The sequence below is a fragment of the Onychomys torridus genome, chromosome 2 (genome assembly GCF_903995425.1).
Source record: "Onychomys torridus chromosome 2, mOncTor1.1, whole genome shotgun sequence".
Lineage (NCBI taxonomy): Eukaryota > Metazoa > Chordata > Mammalia > Rodentia > Cricetidae > Onychomys > Onychomys torridus.
The window spans coordinates 124,637,449-124,661,117 of record NC_050444.1 but is presented as its reverse complement, the minus strand read 5'-3'; the positions used below and the strand labels follow the sequence as shown (position 1 = coordinate 124,661,117).

Below are 23,669 nucleotides of genomic sequence, written 5' to 3'. Positions count from 1 at the left end.
GATGCAAACTGCTTGCCTGCAGATGCTAACATCCATTTCAAAACGTGGTCGAGAGATGCAAAGGCATCTGCTTCCTCTACTTCTAGACCCTGGACCTAACCATTTTCATGCGTTATCTGAGGGTGGAGTTTATATATATTTATTTTTTTCTTTAAGTTTATTTATTTGTATTTTTTTTTTATACCGAGTCTCAAATTGCCTAGGCTGCCCCAACTTCCCCAAGTTCTGAGGACTACAAGTATGTTATCAACCCTTGTTTATGTGCTGGGAATCAAACCCAGAGCTTTGTACATGCTAGGCACCACTCTGCTAACTGATCCACATTCCCCAGGGCCTGTTTCGTGTATTTTAATGTTTTCCTAATTTCCCACAGTGAATGTTATTATTATTCTTATGGGGAGACTGTTTTTAGAGAGAAATCAGGTTTAGAAGCTGGTCTGGCCTGAATTCACCCACTCTCTTGTCCTCGACTAGTGGTATAATCTTGAGCATTGATCTACTTCTGAGCCTCAGTTTTCCCATCCAGGAGATGGGCTGGTCTTACCTTAGTGTGGACACTTGTAAGGATGATTGGGAGGTGAGTGTGAACAACAATGTGCTGAGTCAGGTGCTCAGTCAAGGCATTCTCCTGCCCCACGGAGTTTCTTTATGAGTAATTAGAACCCAGGATAGGGGTGTGGCCATGGGAGGGGCTAAGATATGGATCCTACCCATGTACCCCCCCACCCCCGGCATCCACCTGCAGAAGAGAGGAAGGCTGCTGGCCTGTCACTTTCCAGCTAGGCCCAGAAAGCCCTCCCTTCCTTCCCCTCCGTAGCCAGGCTCTGCTCACCTGTTTGAATGTGGCCTCTACCAGGTTGGCCGGGAACATGTTCCTGGGAAGAGAAGAGAGGCCATAATTAAGGATTCCAGTGCTAGCACAGAAAGCCTTTTCGGGGGGGGGGGTGTCATCAGAACACACCTGTGGTAGTGGGCAGTGGAATCCTCTCATGAGCCCCACCGAGGTTTCTTCCCCATGCCACTGGTCCCCACTGACTCTTAGAATGTCCTAACCAAACATTGTTCTTTCCCAGTTCCAGGTCTTGCTCCCACTGCTCCCACGAACTGGCATGGCATTCTTACTTCCCTGACTGATTAACTGCTAGGCAAATCAGCAGTTTTCCCTAGCCAGGTGTCTAACTCCTAGGCAGACCTGTGGCCTTTCTGTATGTGGGTCACCTTGGCAACTCATAAATGTTTATCTCCCCATGAGATGGCCTCCTAAAGGCAAGTCTCCATTTGTTCCTTCTATCCTTTTGTTTATGTGTTTCTCGAGACAGGGTCTCACTGTATAGACTTGGCTGGCCTGGATCTCACTCTGTAGACCAGGCTGGCCTCAAACTCATAGAGATCCACCTGTTTCTGCCTCCTGAGTGCTGGGACTAAAGACGTGTGTCACCACACCTGGCTTCCCCTCTATCTTTGATAACCTTTGTGTAAGTGTGTGCCCAACTCAGACTGGACACACAAGTCAACCATTATTGCCGTCCCTTACTTGGGTCACAGATTGACCCTAGAACGTCCTCAGAGCTCCCAGTTTGAGGATGCTGTGTTAGGAGACATTAATAGGGCTCAGAATGTGCATAACCCACACACATGCACATCCTGCCTGGCTGTCAGTCACCTCTGGTCCCTGTGCAGTGCCTCGAGCCCAGGAGTGTGACAGCAGGAGTTACTGTGCTGCCTGGACAGACCAATGGCAGGAAAGCCAGTGTGTTCCCCAGAAGTGTTTGACAGGCAGTTGGTTGACTCTGGGGACATGAAACTCACGCCAGTGGAGAGCTGACCTCGTCTTATAAATATTTATTATAAGGCTGAAGGTGGAGGGACTTTTGTCCTGCTAGATATGAAAATATACTAGACAAGTATAATTGTTATCAATGCAATGCACTATATACACAACAATATGGCAACCCACACCATGGAACCCGGAGCACGGGGCAGAACCTCCAATGGCTAAGCATTTCACTGTGTGTGTGTGTGTGTGTGTGTGTGTGTGTGTGTGTGTGTGTGTGCAGGTGAGTGCCATGGCATGTGTGGAGGTCAGGGAACAACTTGTAGGAGTCAGTTCTCTCCTTCCACCTTTTGTGGGTTCTAGGGATCAAACAGGTTGTCAGGCTTGTGTGGCAAGCACTTGATGAGCTAGCTTGCCCCCTTTATCTATCTATCTATCTATCTATCTATCTATCTATCTATCTATCTATCTATCATCTATCTATCTGCCTATCATCTATCATCTATCTACCTATTTATCATTTATCTAATTATCTATCATCTATCTAATTATCCATATAATTAATTATCTATCATTCATCTATCTAAGTACCTATCTATCTAACTATAGACAGGGTCTCACCATGTACCGCAGTCTGTTCCCAAACCTGTCATCTTCTCAAGCGCTCAGATTACAGGCATGTGCTACTGTGCCGGGCCCAACAAGTACTTCATATTTGGGAAAGCTGTTTCACAAGGCAGTGAGGAATTAAAGGATTCGCCATGAGAACTGACTAGCTGACCAGCCATTATGAAAAGCTGTTCACTCTGTTATTTAACGTCTTTCACCAGAACAAATTCCATTTGACTTCAAGACATAATTTTTTCAAATGAAACAGTAAAAATCTAGAGGACAATAGGTTAATAGTTTATAACTTCCTAAACATGGAAGGACTCGCTAAGAACAAAGTGGACAGCTCAACTGACTTTACTCATTGAAAAGAAGACATTCCTCAGTTCACTAAGCCATCTTGGCTGGGGACCCGGAACAGAAAAGGATATTCATGGACAAATTAGTGATACCCAAATGGAGTTCTGTAACAAACTGAAATGGTGGCACAAGCCTGCAGCCCTGGCACTGGAGGCGGGAGCAGGAAGATCAGGAGTTCACGTCATCCTCAGCTACCTGATGAGTTCAAATCCAGTCTGGGCTGCCTGAGCCCCTGCCCCCAAAGACCGAACAGACCAGGTCTATAGTTTAGTTCAGGGTGGCCCAGTTCCATTTCTTCATTTGAAAGTTCCTGCAGTTATAGAAGATGCTAACATCCGGGGCACTGGTGAGGATAGGTAGGATTTCTTTTCTTTGCTACCCTCTGAAAACCTATAACTATACCAAAATGATGGTCTGAGGGAAAACCAACGTGCTTTGTAAGGCTACAATGTAAATGAAATTATAAAACAAATGATAGACAAGTTGGGGCACCTCAATGGCTCAAGTAATCGCCCAGAATCTAAAAACAATTTCAACAATTCCTGCTTTTCTTCCATCCCCACCAGCTGTCTTCTCTCCCGGGAATCTCAAATCCCTAGAGGGTAGGGCGTGTTCTTTTTTCCTGCTTGCCCCTGGAACAGAGCCGACACATAGTAGGCACAGAAAACATTTGCTGCTCAAAGAAACGGGTCACAAAACAGTGACCCTTCAACATAGAAAGACAGAGATACACCACCAATTCACTTCACCAAAGAAGATGTGCAAATTGCCAAAAACTTTTTTTTAATGTTTTGTAAAATGATGGTGCACTCACTGGGGAGGTGAAGGAGATGGATGCTTTCAGGTGGCCCCTGCAGTGACTTTTCTCTAAGAGGTTGAGCAAGACCCTCGCACCTTGGCCCTTCAGGCCCCTTCTAGGAAGGTTACAGCTTGGAGATGCTAACAGCTCTTGTTCCGGCTTCCTGGAATGGGCTGTGATAACACACTCCCGCTCTCTGCCTGGCTCGCCCTCAGCTCACTTGTCCTGGCAACTCTCTTCTTTCAAGTTTTGCTTCACACACGAGAGAGGCTGCGCACGTGGACATGAGTGTGCTTGTTTCCAAAGCCTCCTCCCCAGCCTCTGTGGCCAGAAGCAGCTGCTGCAGTGTTTGTACTCCGGCTAAGATTCGGGCTCCATGGACACATCTGGCCAGAGGAGGAGGGTGGAGGAGCAACCGAGGCAGAGGCTGTCGGGGAGTATTCTATGACCTGCCATCACTCCCCTCCCCCAGGGGTCTCAGTTTTGTTACCAGGGAGGGGAGAAGCAGAGGTCAGGAGCTGGGATCCCATTGAGTAGGAAGCTGATGTCTGCCATCAAATTACACCATTGCCAGTACGAAAATGTTGGTTAGGAGCCCCAGGAGGCTCAAGGGACTTAGGAGGGGGTCAGCCTTAAAGAATAGGCTCTAGTCGGGTGTTGGTGGTGCACGCCTTTAATCCCAGCACTGGGGAGGCAGAACCAGGAGGATCTCTGTGAGTTCGAGGCCAGCCTGGGCTACAGAGCAAGATCCAGGACAGGCTCCAAAGCTATACAGAGAAACCCTGTCTCGGAAAACCCAAAAAAGAAAAAAAAGAACAGGCTCTAGCCCAAAAGGAACTCAAGAGCCAAGTGTCTACACTTCTTCAAGACTTCTTTAGCATGAGGACACTTTACAAGGGGGAGCACCAGTGTGCATCCCCCTCCTTCCTTGCTCATGGAGGCCTGTTAGGGAAAGAGACCCACAAGGGCTGGCTGGTCAAACCCTGATTCCCATCCTATCGTGTCCTTAATGGGATAGCCCCAAAGATGAAAGGAAGTCACTAAACACCATCCCTAAAGAATGGCTTTAGTCTAGCACAGGGGTTCTCAACCTTCCTAATGCTGCAACCCTCTAGTACAGTTCTTCATGGTGTGGTGATCCCCAACCATGAAATTATTTCATTGCTACTTCACAACTGTAATTTTGCTGCTGTTATGAATCGTGATGTAAATATTTTTGGAGATAGAGGTTTGCCGAAGGGATTGTGACTGACCCACAGGTTGAAAACCACTGGTCTAGAACCCTTGTGTCCTTTCCTCCAATTTTCTTCACTCTTCCTGGAATGCAGAGGAGTCAGCTAGAGCTTGAGCAGGCTTCTTGGACCCTGAAACATACTAATGATGAGGTCCAGGAGCTAAACACAATCAAGTACACAGGCAGCCAAGCATAAGCTCCTGGGGACAAGGAATGGCCCACTTCTGAGACAAAGCTTTCCCTCACCGAAGCCTCCAGGGCCTTGAGTCTCCCTTAACTAGCAGCCAATGCAGTTCTCGGCTGAGATACAGACTCATCTTAGTCACCAACAAACTTGCCCAGCAGACTCAATTAAGACCCGTGCTTTTGAGCCAGGTGGTGCATGCCTTTAATCCCAGCACTCAGGGGGCAGAGGCAGGCAGAGCTCTATGAATTTGAGGCCAGCCTGGTCTACAGAGCGAGTTTCAGGACAGCCAGGGCTACACAGAGAAACCCTGTGTCAAAAAACCAAACCAAATCAAACAAAACAAAAACATATTTTTGATTGTTAATTGGGAAAATGTCACATTTTCTGTTGGTTCTGAATTCTTGCAGGGGAACTCCTCCTTTATCCCATGAGGCCTGTGCCCTGGCAGCAGCTCCCTAAAAGCATAGACAGAATGTGGCTGGGGATATGAACAGTCATACCTGCAACTCTCAGTGTCTAGCCTGGGCTCCCTGCCAAGGCTACCCTCCGTATCTGCTCTGTGTAAGTTCTCACTGAGATGGTTGCAAACACACTCCCAACCTGGGACCCCCTCCACCAAGGGATTGCTCCTTTTCAAGACCGGCTCCTGAGCGGCTCATCCAGTCCTCAGGATGCTACAGAGGAGCTACAAATGGAGCCAAGTTATTACTTAATCTCTATGGTGTTTTAATAAGGTGGAAAAAGCAGCAGCCAGCTCTGATTAGTGCTCTGCGCGGACTTCCTGAGGCCGCCCTGGGAGCCGACGTCAAGGTTCTGACTTGGAGCCCTGGGAAATGAATTAATGACTTGGCAGGTCAGCCAGGGACATGGTCTGTAGTGATCTGGAATCATCTTAGAGACACGAGTACACCTCTTTCCTCGTTTCCCTGTGTGACCAGCCTCTTGTCTTTCTGACATTTCACATTGTCCCTTGTGTCCCCAGGTCCCCGGGGTCTCCATCCTGGTCATATGTGTTCTTATTCTGTCAGCATCATTTAGCAGATGCCTGCTCTGGGCTGTGGTAAAGCAGCTCTGGGCCCCTCACTTACTCCCAGAGCTTCAGACAGCGATGTCCATGCACCTTCCTCCTCTGACTGTTGGGGATGGTGGTTGGTCCTGATGCAGGGACTCATATTTGATCACTAGTTCTGGGCATAGTGCTTTCACCCAGAGACTTCAAGATGGGCTGCCTCCCCGGGCATCCCGTGCCTCGAGTCACATCCCGTCTGCTCTCCTTGCCCCTGTTCACCAGTCTCGACAACACCAGCTACTCATTTCTCCCCCCCCCCCTTTTTTTTGGTGGTAGGGATTAAACCTGCAGCCTCATGATTCGAGACCTGTGCCCTGCCACTGAGCTCCACCCCGGCCAGCATTCCATGTTTGAGGCCTGAAAGCCAAGCCAGACCTGGCATTTACAGTGTTTGAGGTTGAGCTCTGCCAATGTTGCCCCATAAGCCACCTCCAGAAGTTTCTGTTCACGCCCCACAGCCTCTCGCTAGCTGTGGGCCTTGTGTGTGCAGCTACAGAGCCAGGTCACAGTGGCTTCTGGTGGGCAGGAGAGGTGGTAAGACCTCAGGTGTCGAAGGTGGTGGTTCAGCACCCTGCAATCCCCCCAGTTTCACAAAGATGTGGTGTCACTGATACCCAACCACACAGCTTTGCAGAGCCTCAAAGCAGAAGGATTGACTTCACCGTTTGAGAAGCCACCAAGAGCAGACCAAGGCCGGAACATTTGACTCTGACACATGTGTGGAACCCAGAGCCTGGCAGCCCTAAGCACGGGAAGGCGAGTGGGGAGGGCTGGGCTCCCTGCACATCAGCTGTGCTTCTCATCCTGTGGAAAAGCTGTTTTGAATCACAGGGTCTGAGAAATGACGGATCACAGGAGCATAACCCTAGAAATAACAGCTCTTAGAAGGAGGCCTCTCAAAATTCCTCTTTCCTTGGCCTCCAGTACACCTGCTTCTCCTCCTGCTCTGCCCCACAGAGTTGCTGGAGACCAAGTCCTCTGGGTACAGGCTTTTCCTGAGTAGCAGAGGCTGCTCTGGAGACTTAGACCCCAGCTGCTGTGTCGGCTAGACAACTTTGTGTGTGAAGTACCGAGCTACATGCTTCTCTAGGCTCCTGGATAGGCCTGTGAAGACGCCACCACCAGGGGTGGACGGGTGACGGGAAGGAATAAAGAAATCTGAGGGTACCATAGTGTCATGTAGTGAGACAGGCTGGGCAGAAAAACCTCAGCCCAGCGAAGACAAAAGAACAACACAGCAGGAAATTGGCCCAGAGCTGGAACCTCAGCAAAGCGAAGAACGGAGGCATGTGCACTAAGGCCTCGCAGAGAGGCAGGGACAGCATGAAGGCAGCAATATACAGGACGGACAGACAAGATTGCTTAAGACAAGATTGCCTGAGGCTGGTGTGGCTGGAGTCAGGGAAGAGGGGAGCTCAGAGGCCCTGAGTGAGTCCGTGGAGAGGGAAGGAGGCATTGTGACAGCTGTAGGCCACAGACACTGAGGGGACAGCTTGCAAGCAAGCCACAGACACCGAGGGGGTGGCTTGTAGGTGAGCCATGAACATTGGGAGTGGCTTGTAGGTGAGCATGGACACCGCGGGGGTTGCTTACTAAGCTGCTGTGCTGAAGATACAACAGATTGGAGCAGAGAGAAAGCAGGAGAGCCACTGGACACTCAAACAGAAGGTGGTGGTGAGAACGGCGAACACGGCATTGAAGGGCCCCGGTCTGGTCTGGCTTTGAAGGGAGCTGACAGCATTCAGGGGAATGGATGCGCCGGAGAGTGGGCGGGGCTGAGGGCGGTGGGCGGGGCTGAGGCCTTTCGCTTGGGCGTGTTAGCTCGGAGATGTTACAGACAAGGGTGTGCTAGAACCAGGAGTTCACACTAGAGGTTGACAGGTTGAACCAAAATTGGAGCTCACTGGTGTCTTGGGACATTAAACGCCATGGTGTGGGGTGTCATGTCACCTGGCTTACAGAAGCCTCATGCTTGGGTTCCATCCCTTCAACCGTCCCGGTAAGAAGCAATGAGGAACGTTGCCATTCTGAGAAAACAGAACCGGCAGCGAAGCACAGAGACCACGAGCAGCTGCAGAACTGTCTCAGCCAAGCCATCCCAGACCCGTCACCCAGACCTTTGCCTCCTGCAGACTCTGAGTGGGCTCAGCCCGAATCAGCAGACCCTTCCAGCTGGCTGCAAACCCCAGTTTGACATTTCAAGCCCATCACTTCGGGGTGGCTTGTTCCTCAGCTGAAACTCACCGACACACAGGATGGATATTCCCACAGAGAGGGAGAGATGCTGAGTGTGGCCATCAGTTCCCATGAGGGAGGGAAGAATGTTCCTTCCTAACTCTGGGACCCTGGCTGTGTCTCCCAGGATTTGAGGAATGTAGAGGCTTGTGCCTGACTCATATCCAAAGACCCTGGGAAAGGCTTGCACGTCTAGCAAAGATAAATATACTTCCCATGGGCCAGCTCTTACAGAATGGACCCTAACCAAGAGGGCAGCCCGGTGGTAACCCAGGCTTAGGGGTTGACCAGAGATATTGCCTGAAGGGAGCATTCTAAATGCCCAGATGGAACAGGGATCATTTTAGCAGGAGAGCCCAATGTGAGGAGGGCTAGAACCTATGGAAACACTGGAAGAAACACAACCAGGGAATGCCTACAGCAGTGCACACATGCCCAGGAAAGTGGGTTCCTGGGTACCCTCCTATCAGAGTGGAGTAGGTGTGGCAAACAAACAAGAAACTTCCCACTGTGTTTTCCCAAACCAGAACCAGATCCACAAGGAAAGGGCGGGATTTGTGTCAAATTGATGAATGGGGGGCTTTGGTATCAGATTGGCCTGGACTTACATCTTAGACTGATTAGGTGAGGAGGGCCTGGGAGGAGTCCATAGAGCAAGTCAGCCAGTTGAGCCCACCAGGCTGTGGGGGTCTGAATGAAAATGACCCCGCAGGCTCATAGGAAGTGGCTCTATTTGAAAGGATTAGGATGTGTGGCCTTGTTGGAATCGGTGCAGCCCGACTGGAGGAAGTGTGTCACTGGGGATTGAGCTCTGAGGTTTCAGAAGCTGAAGCCAGCCCCAGTATCACTGTCTGTCCATCCAGATGTAGAACTCTCAGCTACCTCTCCAGCACCATGTCTGCCTGCATGCCACCATGCTTCCCACCATGACAATAATGGACTAAAACTTCTGAACTGTAAGCCAGCCCCAATGAACGGTTTCCCTTTATAAGGGTTGCCCACGGGCCGGGCGGTGGTGGCACACGCCTTTAATCCCAGCACTCAGGAGGCAGAGGCAGGTGGATCTCTGTGAGTTTGAGGCCAGCCTGGGCTACCAAGTGAGTTCTAGGAAAGGCTCAAAGCTACACAGAGAAACCTGTCTCGAAAAACAAACAAACAAACAAACCAAAAAACAAACAAACAAACAAAAAAGAGTTGCCACGGTTATGGTGTCTTTTCACAGCAATAAAATCCTAAGACACAGGCCATTTCCAATGTGATTGTGTGCAGGGGCTGTCCAGTCCTGACACACTCATATGTCCTGGGCTAAGCCCTCCATCCTCAGGGCCACATGCCTTACCTTAATTTCAAAATCTCCATCTTCAGCTTGGATCCACCCAAGAAGTTCAAATTCTCAAGTGGCAGATTTGTGGCTGCTGCAGACCTTCTTCTGGCTTGGCCACCACATGTTATCCACTCAGACGCTTGGCCACAGCCAGCAGCCCCCACCTCGCCCATCCTTACTCTCGTGCTCCTGACTCCTGATGGAGTTACTGCTAATCATGCCAATCTTCCCAATCCCATCCAATGGCTACCACCCTGTGCCAATCCCAATTCTGCCTTCCTCTTCTGCCCTGCTTGATTCTGTTCCATACATAGCATCTCTGGTGGCTAGAGAGAGCCTTCTACATTAAACCACGCCACTCTTGTGTTTGAAAATTATGTTCTGGGCTGGGGCTGTGCTCAACGGCACAGCATTTGCCCAGCATGCAGAAGACCCTGGGCTAAATCACCACCACTGCAGAAAAAAATCAAACCTGCTTCCTGTGGCCTTTAGAAGTGGGTCTGCATGCCATGGTCTTTCTCTCCTAGAGCAGGGGCAGGGTGGAGGCTGAGCCTCCTGATCCGGGCCTGGGCCCAAAGCTGGCATTGGTGAGGGCCAGGAGGGTAATTGACAGGCAGGGAGCAGGCTCTGGTCCATGGCGCTGTGGCTAAGGTAATGGTTCCACAAAGGCGCTGTCCTGGCTGCCAGGCAGCCTGGATGGAATCCTGGCACCTCACTTCGTTGCTAGATAAACCAGGAAAGCTACACTGCTTCTTTGAGTCTTGTTTTCTCATTTAGGGCAAAGGGACCAGTAGAGAAGAGGAGGGACCCATAACTACTGGCCTCCTGCCTTGCAGGCTGGGTGGCCACAACAGCTGTGGGATCAGTCAGCTCACAGCCCTTCTCAGCCCGGTCTTACCTCACCTGTCCCCACCCCAACCCCATGGAGATGGCAGAGCAGAGCCTAGCAGGCCTCCCGGGGACTGGGGACAGAGACGTGTTCACCACTGATTGTCAGTGTACTAGAGCTTGACAGGTTCATCCTGCTCCATGTGGCCACATATAATCTAGAGCTGACCTGAGTCCCACATTCCGTGTACCCTCTGGAGGCCACACAGGGGACCTGTGCCAGGCCTGGGGATTCCAAGAGCATATGGACAGAAAGTTACCGGACAAGGTCCAGCAGGGCATCAGCTGAGCTCATGACTGGCTTCCCACTCTGTTCCGTTGTCTCCTTCTGTGCTGCGCCACCAGGGTGGATGATGGAAACCATGATGATGCCCACAACGACAGCCAGAAAGGTAGTCCACAGGTAGTATGCCACAGTGAGGATGCCCAAGCGGCTGGAGGTCTTGGCATCCAGGGAGGCAAGGCCGGACATCAAGCTGGAAGGTAAGGTGGGTCAGGTTTGTGAGAGGCACAAGACCTTGGCCATAGAGTCCAGTATGCTCACTGTGGCTCCCTTGCCACTAAGCCCTGTATCCTCATGTGCTTCAGGAAGTCTCCCTCTGGGTCACCCAGTCCTGAGGCTCCTAACCTCCCTTGCTCCGCTCTTTCCCTGTCTCTCTCTCTCTCTGAAACCCGGATCTCCGGTCTAGTACGTCACACCTCTGGGTCCTTACCTATGCTGTTCCCTCTGCACGGTCCCTCTCACAAGCCCCCTATCCTTGTCCAACTCCTCAAGAGACAGGGCCGGGCCATGTCACTTCCTCGGTGAAGTCCTTTCACACTGCCAATGGCAGGAGTCTGTCCTGGGGCTCTCTCAGCCTCTTCTCTCATGACCCTGGCTGTCATGGTGTGTTTACCTGCCTAATGCGACCACAAGATTGAGAGCACATGCAAGGGACACAGCTGACTTTTTTGTGGGTCTCCAATGCCCAGAGCACCGGCTGACAGGGAGTGAGTGGATGGCCACTGCAGGCGTACTGAAGGAATTAATGAGTGAGGGAGACAGTGACCTAGCCTGCCAGCTGGCCATACGACCCTGACAAGCAAGTCTTTCTTCCATCTAGTGGTCCACGATCCCCCCTCTCCACGTGAGAACACAGAGGCATATCTTCCAGAGTGTATCTCAGCTAGACCACCCCCTTGCCTGGCCAGTGTTGAAGGTGTCTCTGCTTTGGGGGAGGGAGTCGAGAGATTAATTAAGGAAATGCCTGCGCTTTGTTATGATGCCAAAAGGATTTTCCTCCAAAGCCCGTTCATTCTTTCAGATAAAGGAAGTATTTGTCTGGTTTTAATCATGTAAACAAGAGCAGATAATCCCCGCCCCCCATCCCCCCCTCCACACACACACACCGCCCCCCCTGCTCCTCATGTTCTCCTCAATGTCAGCTCCATACCCAGAAGCAGCCAGTGCCCACCTCGTAGGACAGGCCTTATCCCTGAGACCTGGGCAGCTCTGCTTGGCCCTGGGCATGGACTGGGCCTCTCATTAGTCCCAGGGCAAAGGTCCCCTCTCTTGGAGGCCTCTCATGGTGTCTAACCTCCTCTCCTGTGCTTTCTCCTGTCCCCACCCCATTTCTTTGAGTTGTTATAAGGTGTCCCTGACAGGGTAGGCTGGGGTCTGAACCAGGTGCATGCTCTGCCAAGGCAGGACCAGAGCATGACTCCATGGCATCAGGCAGAAAGGAAGAGAAGGGAGGGAAAGAGGGAAGGAGGGAGGGAGGGAGGGAGGGAGGGAGGGAGGGAGGGAGGAAGGAAGGAAGGGAGGGAGGGAGGAAGGAAGGAAGGAAGGAAGGAAGGAAGGAAAGACAGAAGGAAGGGGGTGCACAATCTCTTTTCTCCTCCTCTGCCAGGATGCCATATGCTAGTGATGGGCTTAGGGTTGGTCTCAGACATAAATCGCAAAGGCCAGTAATGGGATTGTCAGCCAGAGGAAACGAGGTTGCCATGACCATCATCCAAGGAAGATTACCTCTGCCCTCCCTCTGCAGACCTGTGGTGAACTCCACCTGCTGCAGGTCAAAGGGTAGCCGGTTCCTGAGAGAGGATAGGCCCTAATTCACCTACATTCGTGTCCTGCTAGGTCAGAACTCAGGCCAGCTCTAGGCTTGTCCGATTCAGTGTCTGGATCCTGCCCCTGACCTCAGGAAGCAGTTACTCTGGCAGGAAGCAAGGAAGTTGGACAAATCTGTACTGTAGGGAAGGTGAAGGACAATTTCTATTAGAGGAGTGAGCACTAGCTGAGATAGTAGGGAAGGCTTCCTGGAGGTGGCTGCATTGGAGTCAGTTCCACCAAGATGGGGAGGGTTTGGAGATGGGGCCAACAGGAGTGGGTGGCAGAGGGCACGGGAGACTTTCAAGTGTGGGGACACAGTGCTGCTCAGCGAGGTCAGGGTCTGTGTGAAGTGTGGCAACAGGGCAGAGAAAACAGATTGTAGGTGGCCTTGAGTGAGTCAGAGGGACTGGGAGGCACCAAGGGTTGCCGAGGAGAGGAAGCAGCCATTGCTTCCCAGGTACTGTGTCTAAAAGCATCTGCCTGGGGTGGAAGGGGATAGAATAAACGATTCCCAGGATTGGGGGTTCCCCTGGAGCCACTGAAACCGGCAGAAGCAACATTTTGGACTTCAGACAAAAAGACGTCTATGCACTGCTGTGCTGGGCAGCCGCCATACGGACAGACCTGTGCCTGGAAAGACTGACCTACTGAAACAGAAAGTGGAGACGAGATTCAGCTTCAGGGAGCCCCAGAGCATCTTGGGAAACAGATCCCTCTCTGACTTGCAGTCTAGACTTACAGCTTGAAGGATTGTGGACAGGGGCATGATGAGAATGAGTTTCCTGAGGACAAAGGTTCCTGAGGAAGGGGCCCAGTGGGGTGTTACCAACTGGGATATCTAGATGGGGGATGCCTGGAGGAGATACAAATGCAGTCCCAACTTGAGGGCACTGTGGCCCAACCCCAGAGGGCACCATCGTCTGAAAAGATGTGAGGAGACTTCCACACAGGGCCATGCAGCCCTGCTCAGAATTTATCCACCCCACCTCACCCACGATCCAGCCAATGGGACTGGTGAGCTGACGTGAGGCAGGTGACATTAGCTGTTAACAATAGCCAAGGAAGTAGGCAGCTCACTAGGCTGGCGCTGGCAGTGCCCAAGGCAACTGCAGGCCATGGCAGTGGCCAACAGGACTGGGAGGAAAGTGCCAGAACACAGAGCCTGTGTGAGAACAGTGCCAGTCCTTAGATGGGTGGGCACAGGACTGGAGTGCAAGTTTCTACCACTTGGTATTTGGAGGTTCCTCCCGCTGATGAGTTTTTTCATAGCTGAGATCTAGCCCAGTGATTCTCCATCTTCCTAACGCTGCGACAGTTAAGACAGTTCCTCATGTGGTGGTGACCCCAACCATAAAATTCTTTTCTTTCCTTTTTTTTTATTTTATTTTAAATTTATTTATTTTTATTTTATGTGCATTAGTGTTTTGCCTGCATTTGTGTGAGGATGCCAGATCTCCTGGAACTGGAGCTACAGACAGTTGTGAGCTGCCATCTGGGTGCTGGGAGTTGAACCCGGGTCCTTTGGAAGAACAGTCAGTGCTCTTAACTACTCTCTCCGGCCCCCATAAAATAATTTTCATGGCTACTTCATGACTGTTGTTATGAATCACAATGTAAATATCTCATATGAAGGGCATCTGATATATGACACCTGTGAAAAGGTTGTTTGACCCAAAGGGGTTGTGACCCACGGGTTGAGAACTTCGGCGTTAGAGCCCCACTGCTAAAGTGTTTTTTTCGGAGAACAGACAAGCTAGGGCGTATTGGTACTCCGGAGAGTGTTAAGCCTGTGGATGCATGTGCACGTGTGGCTGAAGAGCAGTCCGTGGAGGGAGAAGGGTCACTGGTATTTGCTTTCCCTGTTTCTTTGTGTTCTCTCACATCCAGCATGTCTGGTGCGGTGGAAGACACAGCCCCAGACTTTCTGCCTGGCAGCCACAGATGCTGCAGTTTGCCAGGAACTTTCCAACCCCCCAAAGGCTTGAGTATCTGCCTGATTCCACCATTCAACAGCCTTGTAAGTCAGTGTCACCCTGAGGAATCCCGATGTCTGACCCATCTGTCCTTTAGATTTGCTGATAGTTATCTTTATTTTTCATTTTGAGAGGTTGGCCTTAAATTCTGCAGTCTCCTTCCTCAATCTCCTAAGTGCTAGAATTATAGGTCTGTGCCCCTTAACCTTGATTAATTTTTAAAAGTTCAAAAAGGCCATGCCAGCCTGGACCACAAAGTGAGAACCTGTCTCAATGAAAAAAAAAAAAGTAAAAGGAAATATGGAATCTATTTAATAATACTTCAACCCAGATATCCAACCTATTGCTATGAATAATCAATGTGAAATTTTTTTATGTTACTCTGGTTTTAAATTTTAATTAAAATGAATTGACGAATCAATATATTCACTAGGTGCATTTCAAGGGCTTGATAGGCTAGTGGCTACCGTATTGGGCAGTCTGGGTCTGAGCTGCACATAATGACAGTGGAGCTCAGGCTGAAGACATGCCCGGTCGGGCTTCTCAGGAAGTAAGTTCTAGACTCAAGGCTGGAATAGGGGTTCCTGACCCCGCTCTCCAGTGTTTCTTGGTGGAAGGGAAGGTACTGGTCTAAGGCCCAGTTTGGGATGATAATGGCTGTCAGCTGATCCAGCCCACATAATCCTTCTTAGCTCAGCTCTCAGAGTTCTGACTTGTCCATAGCTGTAGCCTGTAGATTTGTGGTGGTGAGCCTGCCAACCGAGGAAGTAATCAAATGGAGCCTCAATGACCAGCTCTTGGGATGCTAGACCAAAGCCTACAGAAGGAATAGTGGGTCCCATAGAGACGACCTCAGCGCTTCCTCCTGTCTTTAGGGTAGGGACAATGACTGTGTTATCTGTCCCACTCAGGTTTAGCTGCGTGCTCTTAGGAGTGCCTGGGGTCAGTAAAAGGCCCTCGGGAGTCCAGAGGCCCACATCTCCCTCCCAAGCCATCTGGTTCACTACTGAGTGCCCAGGGATTGGGGATCAAGAGATTGAGGTGATTACAGACATTAGCTTATGGAGATGGTAGGAAGCTGGCCTGGCACCCAGCCTGTTTCAATCTGTAGGAATGGGGGAAGGGAGACCCTGACTGCCAGGCTCCTGATGAAGGGGAAGGCTGCCTAAGCACCTCATCTGGCTTCCACATCAGTTTCCAGGTTGGCACTGTGAACCCCATTGTGGACCAGATAACTCTGAGCAAGTGACACTATGGTGGGCCGGACTGGAGGAGATTCCCGAGGCCCTGTCCACTCACTTCACCCATGCACCTTGCTGCAGAGTACCTGACCTTAGGCTCTGAGTGCCCTGCCTTAGCCTTCCTTCTCAGGTGACCCACAGAACAGTGTAAAACCATTTTGAGCAGACCTTCCTCACTCTCCTCCATCTCTCCACCCACTCCGTGCCTCATCTCCACTGTACCAAGGTCACCTCAGACATCGTGTCCTCTGGAGGCCTTCCCCGACAGTGGCCACCTCAGCCATCTTCCTTAGGAAGTATCCTGTGCCTCTCAGTTTGTTGAAGGACACTGTGGCAGTATGCTCATCCCAATTCCCCAAGACCAGACCCTGAGTCTAGCACAGGGTTGCCGTGGAGGAGTACGAAGTGAGGGAAATGGACTAGGTCTGAATCTTTGCACTTGGGGCCCAGGCAGGAGGACAAAGAGTTTGATTGCTAGCCCAAGCTATTCAGCAAGCACCAGGCATTCTGAATCTCTCCCAGGGTAGGCCTTAGTAGGTCCGCAGAGCACAGGGCCTGGCTAGACCTGAGAGTCGGTTTGCTGACGTGAGATGTTAAACCTGGTGATACTCTGGCCCAGAGTGTAAGGATGACCTGGGATTCTGGTGACTTTGAGTATCCAGTGTAGGTTCCCTGAGAACTGGTCACCTGAGCTAACTTTGATCCCCTGGCCAAGCTGAGGTGAGTTCCCTGGTACTGTGTGTTTTGGACATTGAGGGACTTGGCACTAGGATTTCAGGGACTAGATGGGGTGTCAGCAACCACATGGAGTTGAACAACAGTTGCAGACAGTAGACAGGGTCTTCAGGGTTCTGCTTGCAGCCCTTCCCTTTCTAGTCGTTTTTATCAATGGCTTGGCCCAGGACACTGACAGCATGTGGATCAGATTTGTAGAGGACCGCAAGCTGGAGGGAACAGCTGACGTGTTGGATGAAGGACCCCAGCGAGCTAGCATCGCTGGCCAAACCTGACACCATGGAACTGAACACAGACAAGTACTGGGCTGCACTTGGCTTTGAGCACCAGACAGTGGGAACGCAAAGAGATGGGTAGGAGGAAGGCTGAGCTGCTGCGGTGGCACTCGGGAAGGGGACATTGGCAGTTTGTTTGCTGGTAATCTGATGAGTCACCTGGGACTTGGGGCCATTAGCCTGAGGGCTCAAGGCTGCCACAGACCTGCCCTGAGGTTGAGTCCCCCTGGTAAAGGGCCAGGGAGGGTACTGTGTCCCTCAGACAGCAACTAGGGTTGACAAGCAGTCAAAGAGACAAAAGCTTTAGGGGAAGTATCCCGGAGCCTGAAGGACAGCAGACTGGGATACTGGAGCTGATAGGGAGCTATGGGTCCTTAGCTCAAAGCCTGTAGTAACTTCCATCAGAGCCATCCCGCCTTGCAATGAACCTCTCTGAGACATTGCAAACAACTCAGTGAAGTCACAGAATCGGCACTCAGGTGTCCAGCACAGCATTCAGGCACAACTCCTGCTACCAGCAAATCTGAGGAGCTAGAATAAACCTGAGTCCCTGGGCTGAGTCCTTGGCTCTGACCTTCGCTGACTTCTCAGGCTATGGGCAGTCCACCCTGCAGGTGAGGAGGTGTGTGTGTGAAGGGGTGTGGGCCATGATGGAGAGGGTCTCCCATCAGCCTTTCGAACCCACCCCCAGCAGATGTCAGGCACAGTCTCTGACAGCAAATGCCACGTTAGCGCCGGATTCCTCTTCCCAGATGGCTCTGCCACACCCCTTCTCCCCCAAGCAATCCTGTCTAGGACTTGGGGCAGGATGTCTTGATGCCAGTCACTAAAATATGGGCCATCTGGTCCCAGCACTCCTTCCAAAGTGCAGAACCTCCCCCCCCCCAAAAAAAAGCCTCTGCTTAGGCCACTCTGGGGCAGCAGCAACGGGGGCCGGTTTGTCCTTTAGGAAGTACTTTTCCTGGATGAAATCTACCTCTAGGGGAGAAGATCGCCTATGGACCCAGCTGCCCTTTGCAGCTGCACAGACCAGTCCTCTCTGATTGCCAGGTGGGCTCCTGTGGAGCTGTTTCTCTCACACGGCACAGAAGGCGTAGGAGGGCACAGTCTCCATCATGAGTAGTGACTTCCTAGACACACCTGCCAGGCTGGCCAGAACCAGGCTGTGCCTAGAAAGACCACTCCCGAGGGAAGAGAAGGCCCTGTGCATTCGGGAGCATGTCCCCTTCCACTCCTCCAGTAGGACTAAGGGTGTCTGTCCCCAAGCTCAGGCTGGGCTGTCTGAATGAGGCTCTGCTGGGCACAGTGAGCCTCTGCAGGAGGACAAAGAGAACACTTTCAAAAACCCCTACCTCCCCAGCCCTGTATCCGTGCTACCACACCAACCTTGTTGGGTACTTGCTCTGAGTACCTGGGGCCCTCAGGAACCTTGTTTAGTAGGTAGCAAGACCTGCAGTGTAACAACAGATCTCTGGGTCACCACTGTGATTGAGAGAGATCAAAAGCAGTTGGTAGCCCATGAGGGAGCTGGATCCACCCTCCCGGAGGTGGCTGCCCAGTAGATCCTGGGAAGGTGAGCAGCAAGTAGACCAGGTGTGTCTGAGATGGACAGAGACTTCCAGAATCTCTAAGCGGAAGGTCTGCCCTACCACAGACCTAGCTGGCCTGACTTTCCTCTTGACCAACAAGGGTCTCAGCTGACAAGGCAAGGACCACAAAAGACTCCCAGCTCCCACCGAAGGAATGGCGGGGCTGTGCCCAGGAAGACTACCCTGACTTCAGGGCCGAGTCCAAAAGATCAGGCCATACCAGCTTTGACACTTAGACTGTGGCCACCTCCAGCCTGCAGCCTGTCATAGAGCCCAGAGAAACTGCTCTGCATACTGGCTCCCAAACCAGACTTCAAGACTGCTTGGCCCAGGCCCATCTCCAAGGAGTCAGAACGTGGGTGTGTGGAGAAGACTGCCAAACTCAAGTGCCTCAGCAAAGGGGAGAATGGGCGGGGAGGCTTTTCTGACCAAACATGATTTCCTGATTCTAAGAAATATCCGTTGAAAATCTTACGAGAAACAAGAAGAAAAACGATCCGCATGTGGGCATATGAATGCACCCACACTCACTACAGACCCACACGAGGCTCCCACATAAACACACACACACATGACTTCTCTCCGAGGCAGAGCTGACAAACACTCTGCCATGCTCAGCCTCAGTGAATCACAAACACATGGCTTCGCTTTCCTTGAATGATGCCTGGTTTGAAAAGCTGGAGGAGGGGAGAGGAGGATTTGTGGGGGGAAAAAAAACCAACACAAAAACCCAGGGAAGAATTGGAGGCTCCGGCCGGATCCAGATGTTGGGCTAACCACATCCCTGGTTTTTGGGTTGCTCTTGTCTGTGGATGTGTGAAAGCAAGGCGTAGTTAACATCCCAAGGTTAGCTCTGGCGAGGCCACTATGGGCCACATATACACACCCCATCTGCTAGACCCTGCCTTGTCAGTTGGCACATACGCTGTGTCTGCTTCGTGGCAGAGGCTAAGAGTGCTGTCAGTGGCATAGCTTGAGGTAACTCTAGAGGGCCAGGTGCAGAACCACCCCAGGGGTGGGGCTGGGAGCATCGCAGGAACTGGGGATGGGGGCGAGGGCTCCGCGGCAGCCCCCAGGAGCAGAGTCTAACAAGAGCCCGAAGGCACGGGCGCAGGCTGGAAACTCTGAGACATTTTGTTGAATGAAAACCAAAACAAGCAGGAGGCAGATTGGTTTTTGTGGAAGAAACAGGAAGGTATCCTCCAAGAACTTAAAGGAACTGAAAGCTGTGGGTGTTTTTGTTTCTTTCTTTCTTCCTTTTTCTGTCCGTCTATGAATTTAAAAGGAAAGCGATATGTGCAGCAACAAGCATCCTTATTGGGAGAAAGTGGGAAAAGATGGCTTCTAGGTCCCAGCGGCCTATGTGAAAGGAATGGATAAAACTGCAGAGGAGAGCTGAATGGCTAAGCACTTGGCCTCCACCTAAGCCCCACCCCTCCCAGGGTGAGGGCCCTGAGGTAAGTTAAGGATAATGCTGTAGCAGAAGCTGCCCACCAGACCATCGTTGTCAAGTGATGCAGAAGTTTTCCATTTTGTATGAGGTGCCAACACTCATAGGCGGGAACCCTGTTGCCACTCCCACTTAGAGAAAAATCTCCCCTGGCACATGTGAGGCAAGAAGGGGCTTGCTGCCCAGGGGGAGGGGGACCCTTTGTGGTTTGATGGAAGATCTGTAGAGCTGTACAAAGGTGCACCGATTCGCATCAGAGGCTCAAGGGACCCCTGCAAGGAAAGACTGATGATGGGGGAATGTCTTTCTGCACACTGAGAATATGTGTTGCTCTGATTGGTTGATAAATAGAGCCATTTGGCCTATGGCAAGACAGCTTAGAGGCTGGCGGGAAATTCAAAGAGAAAGACAGGAAGAAGGTGGGGACAGACGCCAGCGAGCTGCCCAAGGAGCAACATGTAATGGGACGCAGGTAAAGCCACGGAACATGTGGTGACACATAGATGAATAGTTATGGGCTAATTTAAGATATAGAGCTAGCAGGCCAAAAGCTTGAGTCATGGCCATGCAGTTATAATTAATGTAAGCCTCTGTGTGTTTACTTTGGGGAAGGGGGACACTGTAAGGATTATGTCCTTAATTACGTCACTACCCTGTGACGGTGTCCCAGCCTCAAAAGCGGGCGTGCTGTGCTCTTTTCCCATACTCTCTCCTTCTGTATTCTCTCCCTCTGCTCGGCGATCTCTCTCTCTCTCTCTCTCTCTCTCTCTCTCTCTCTCTCTCTCTCTCCTCCCCCCAATAAAGCAACCATGGCTCGTGACTCTTCCATCACCAATACATCCAGCACTCTCCTCCGTCGTTGGCATGCCAGCCACAAGCGCCGCCATTTAACCAACAGACACAAGTGGAAGAGATTTGTCCCAACACAGGACACAGGAAATCTTCCAGTTATAGACTAAAGCTCCGAACCCTCTTCCTTTACACTGAGGTTAGTGGCAGTGTACCCAGAGAGCCCACGAGGTCAGTTGGCAGGAAAGGCCCTCAAGGAAAACCTGGGAAGGAAAGGGGAAAAAGGCTCAACCTTAGGGCGCTCATCTCAGGGCATGCTGAGGAGCCTGAGGAACAGTGAAGAATGAGTGTTTGGGGGGATTTATGGAATAGGTGACAGTATCCCTGTGCCTGGAGCAGGGACGTATGCCTTCTGTACTTCATGGGTCCTGCAATCCATGGAGACACCATGCAGAAAGACCCAGAGCCTCAGGGCTAATGGCTGGCCAGACATTTAACCCCTCTGAGCTACCAGGAAGTTTCTACTGAGTGAAATAAGCTGGCCTTGGCCTCTGGTGTGGAAGTCTCAAGAAAAAGACAATGGGCTTCAGCTTGAACTGAATCAGAAGAATCAAAAGTTTAATGCTAGCCTGGGATTCATGCCTCCAAAATAATCATCAAAAGGCAATATAAATAAAAGACAACTCCTAACCTCCCTCAGGACTCAGGTCTAATGTTGGCCATGAAACTTCTCCTGAACTCTACCCGGTCGATTTCCCGTGGGGCTCTTTACTATTTAGTAGGAATTATTAGGCACCTACTATGTGCTAGAGCCTGCCTGGGCAATGAGAGTCACCCATTGCTCTGTGTGTCCTGTCCCTATGGTAACGCTGCTGCACTACTGCAGAAGAAATTTCTGGAAGAGTGGAGTCTGAGAAGCTCTATTCAATCCCAACCTCATTGAGGGGACAGCCTGAGTGGAGAGGACTTGGAAACACAAAAGCCAGGACTTGGTCTGTTCTGGAAGATAAAGAGGGAGAGGGAGGAACAGGTCGAGGCTCCCAAAGGTGACCTCCCAGGCCCCTGCCCTGTGCAGTCCTCTTGTCTGAGTGTGACCTGCTTCTAACACACATGACAAAGGGGATGGGATGTAACACTCATGACCATGTAACATGCGACACACATGAACATATCACATGTGACTTTGCCTTAGAAGGTGAGAGATAGGGCCTCTGGCCAGCCTTGAGAAAGCCGAAGCCATGTAATGAACCAGCTGCGAAGGGGGCGGGAAGCAGGGAGCTGCAGATGGCTGAGGACAGAGGGCAGCCATCCAGAAGCTGGCCCTTGGGGCTGGGTTCGTACCTCAGTTGGAGAGTGCTTACCTAGCATGCCTGAAGCCCTGGGTTTAATCCCCAGCACTTGGTGTGGTGGTGAAGGCCTATAATCTCAGTGCATAGGAAGTGAGGGCAAAAGGGTCAGAAGTTCAAAGTCACCCTAGGTTACATATTAAATTTGAGGTCAGCCTGAACTACAGAAGACCTTGTCTCAAAGCAATAACACACACACACACACACACACACACACACACACACACACACACACACCCCACAAACAAAAGCAACAGAAGCGGGGCCTTCAGGCCAATAGCTGCATGGAACCAACTTCTACCCTTGGCTTGAGGGAGCTTGGAAGTGGATTTTTCCACAGGGGAGCCCCCAGATGGGAAGAGGCCCAGCTGGCCCTGCACTGAGACCCTGTGAGACACGAGTTACAAAGATGAGAGACTTCGTCGGGCTTGGACTTCGGATGTAACAGACAAAGGAGGCTGAAGACCCCAACGTGCTCTCAGCTGCCAGAGAAGTTGCTCGATTTGCGACCCATCAACTTCGATAGAACAAGGGGTGTCCCCAGGAGCGGGGAACTGAGAAGGTGGCTGGCCTGTGGGATTGCGAGAGCAGAGGGAAACAAGAAACAGAGGTTCTGAGAATTCATGAAACCTGAGAAGGAGTGGCTCAGGGAGCCAGGACTGAGTCACGGTGACACCGGAGAGACATGCGGGTGTGCCACTTGGGAGGTTCAGAGCTGTATGACCGGCTGTGTCAGTCACTCTGTCAAAGAGAACTGCCCAGGGGAGGTGACGTGTGTGCTGTAGGTGCTATGACCCCTGACAGCAGGAACAGAGGTAAAGGCTTCATGAAACGCCTGGGCCTCAGAAACAAGTGTGCAGCGCCCATCATGCACCGGGCTGTGCCTGACCATATGCCTTCCCACAGCAGCCCCATGAGCAGGGTGATCTCCCCATCTTGAAGATGCTGCTCAGGCTCCCATGCCCATCCAGGGCCAGTGAGAGGGCAGAGGGACTGAAAGTGGTTGGCACCAAGACTGGCGACCTAAGTTTTATCTCTGGAACCTACTTTATCTCTGGGGCTCCTACAAGGTGTCCTCTGACCTCCACAAATACTCACTGGCATGTGCTTCAACCCCCCCCCCCCAAAATAAATAACTGTTGAGAGCACACACATCTAGGGAGGGATCCCAAAGGTCCTGCTTTTTCCTGGAACCATGTGCAGGATCCCAGCTTCACCCACCCCTCCCTCACTGTGATTCCCACAACCATAGGCAGCTGCATCGCCTGGGCTAGGTTGGAGTAGATCTGGACAAAGGAGATCCAAGAGTTAAACGATAGAGACTGTGGAAGAATGGCTGAGATGGATGCCGACCAAGCCCCACTGGCCTCGACTTACCCTCACTGGACCCCCCTGCTCTATCCCCTCCCTCTGCTGAGGATCTCCAAGGCAGTCACCATCATGCCTCTCTCTAGTCTCTTGCATCAACAAGAGTACCAGGTAGAAGTCAGTGTGAACTTGCACACAACCCTGTGGGTTTTTTTGTTTGTTTGTTTTTTTAACTTTTTTTTTTTTTAGTTTTCTGAGACAGGGTTTCTCTGTGTAGCTTTTGGAGCCTGTCCTGGAACTCGCTTTGTAGACCAGGCTGGCCACAGAGATCCTCTTGGCTCTGCCTCCTGAGTGCTGGGATTAGAGGCGTGCGCCACCACTGTCCGGCATAC

At 51.4% G+C, this 23,669-nt stretch overlaps 1 protein-coding gene across 1 annotated transcript in view; it reads right to left on the bottom strand.

The window, feature by feature from the left end:
* Window positions 1-23,669, bottom strand: part of Slc1a7 (solute carrier family 1 member 7) — a 44,936-nt gene that overhangs the window by 8,760 nt on the left and 12,507 nt on the right. Inside the window, exons 3-4 of the mRNA XM_036179101.1 lie at window positions 10,740-10,955; window positions 833-875 (exon numbers count right to left, since the gene is read on the bottom strand). Of these exons, the coding sequence (XP_036034994.1) occupies window positions 833-875; window positions 10,740-10,955 (259 nt within the window). The remainder of the gene's footprint in view (window positions 1-832; window positions 876-10,739; window positions 10,956-23,669) is intronic.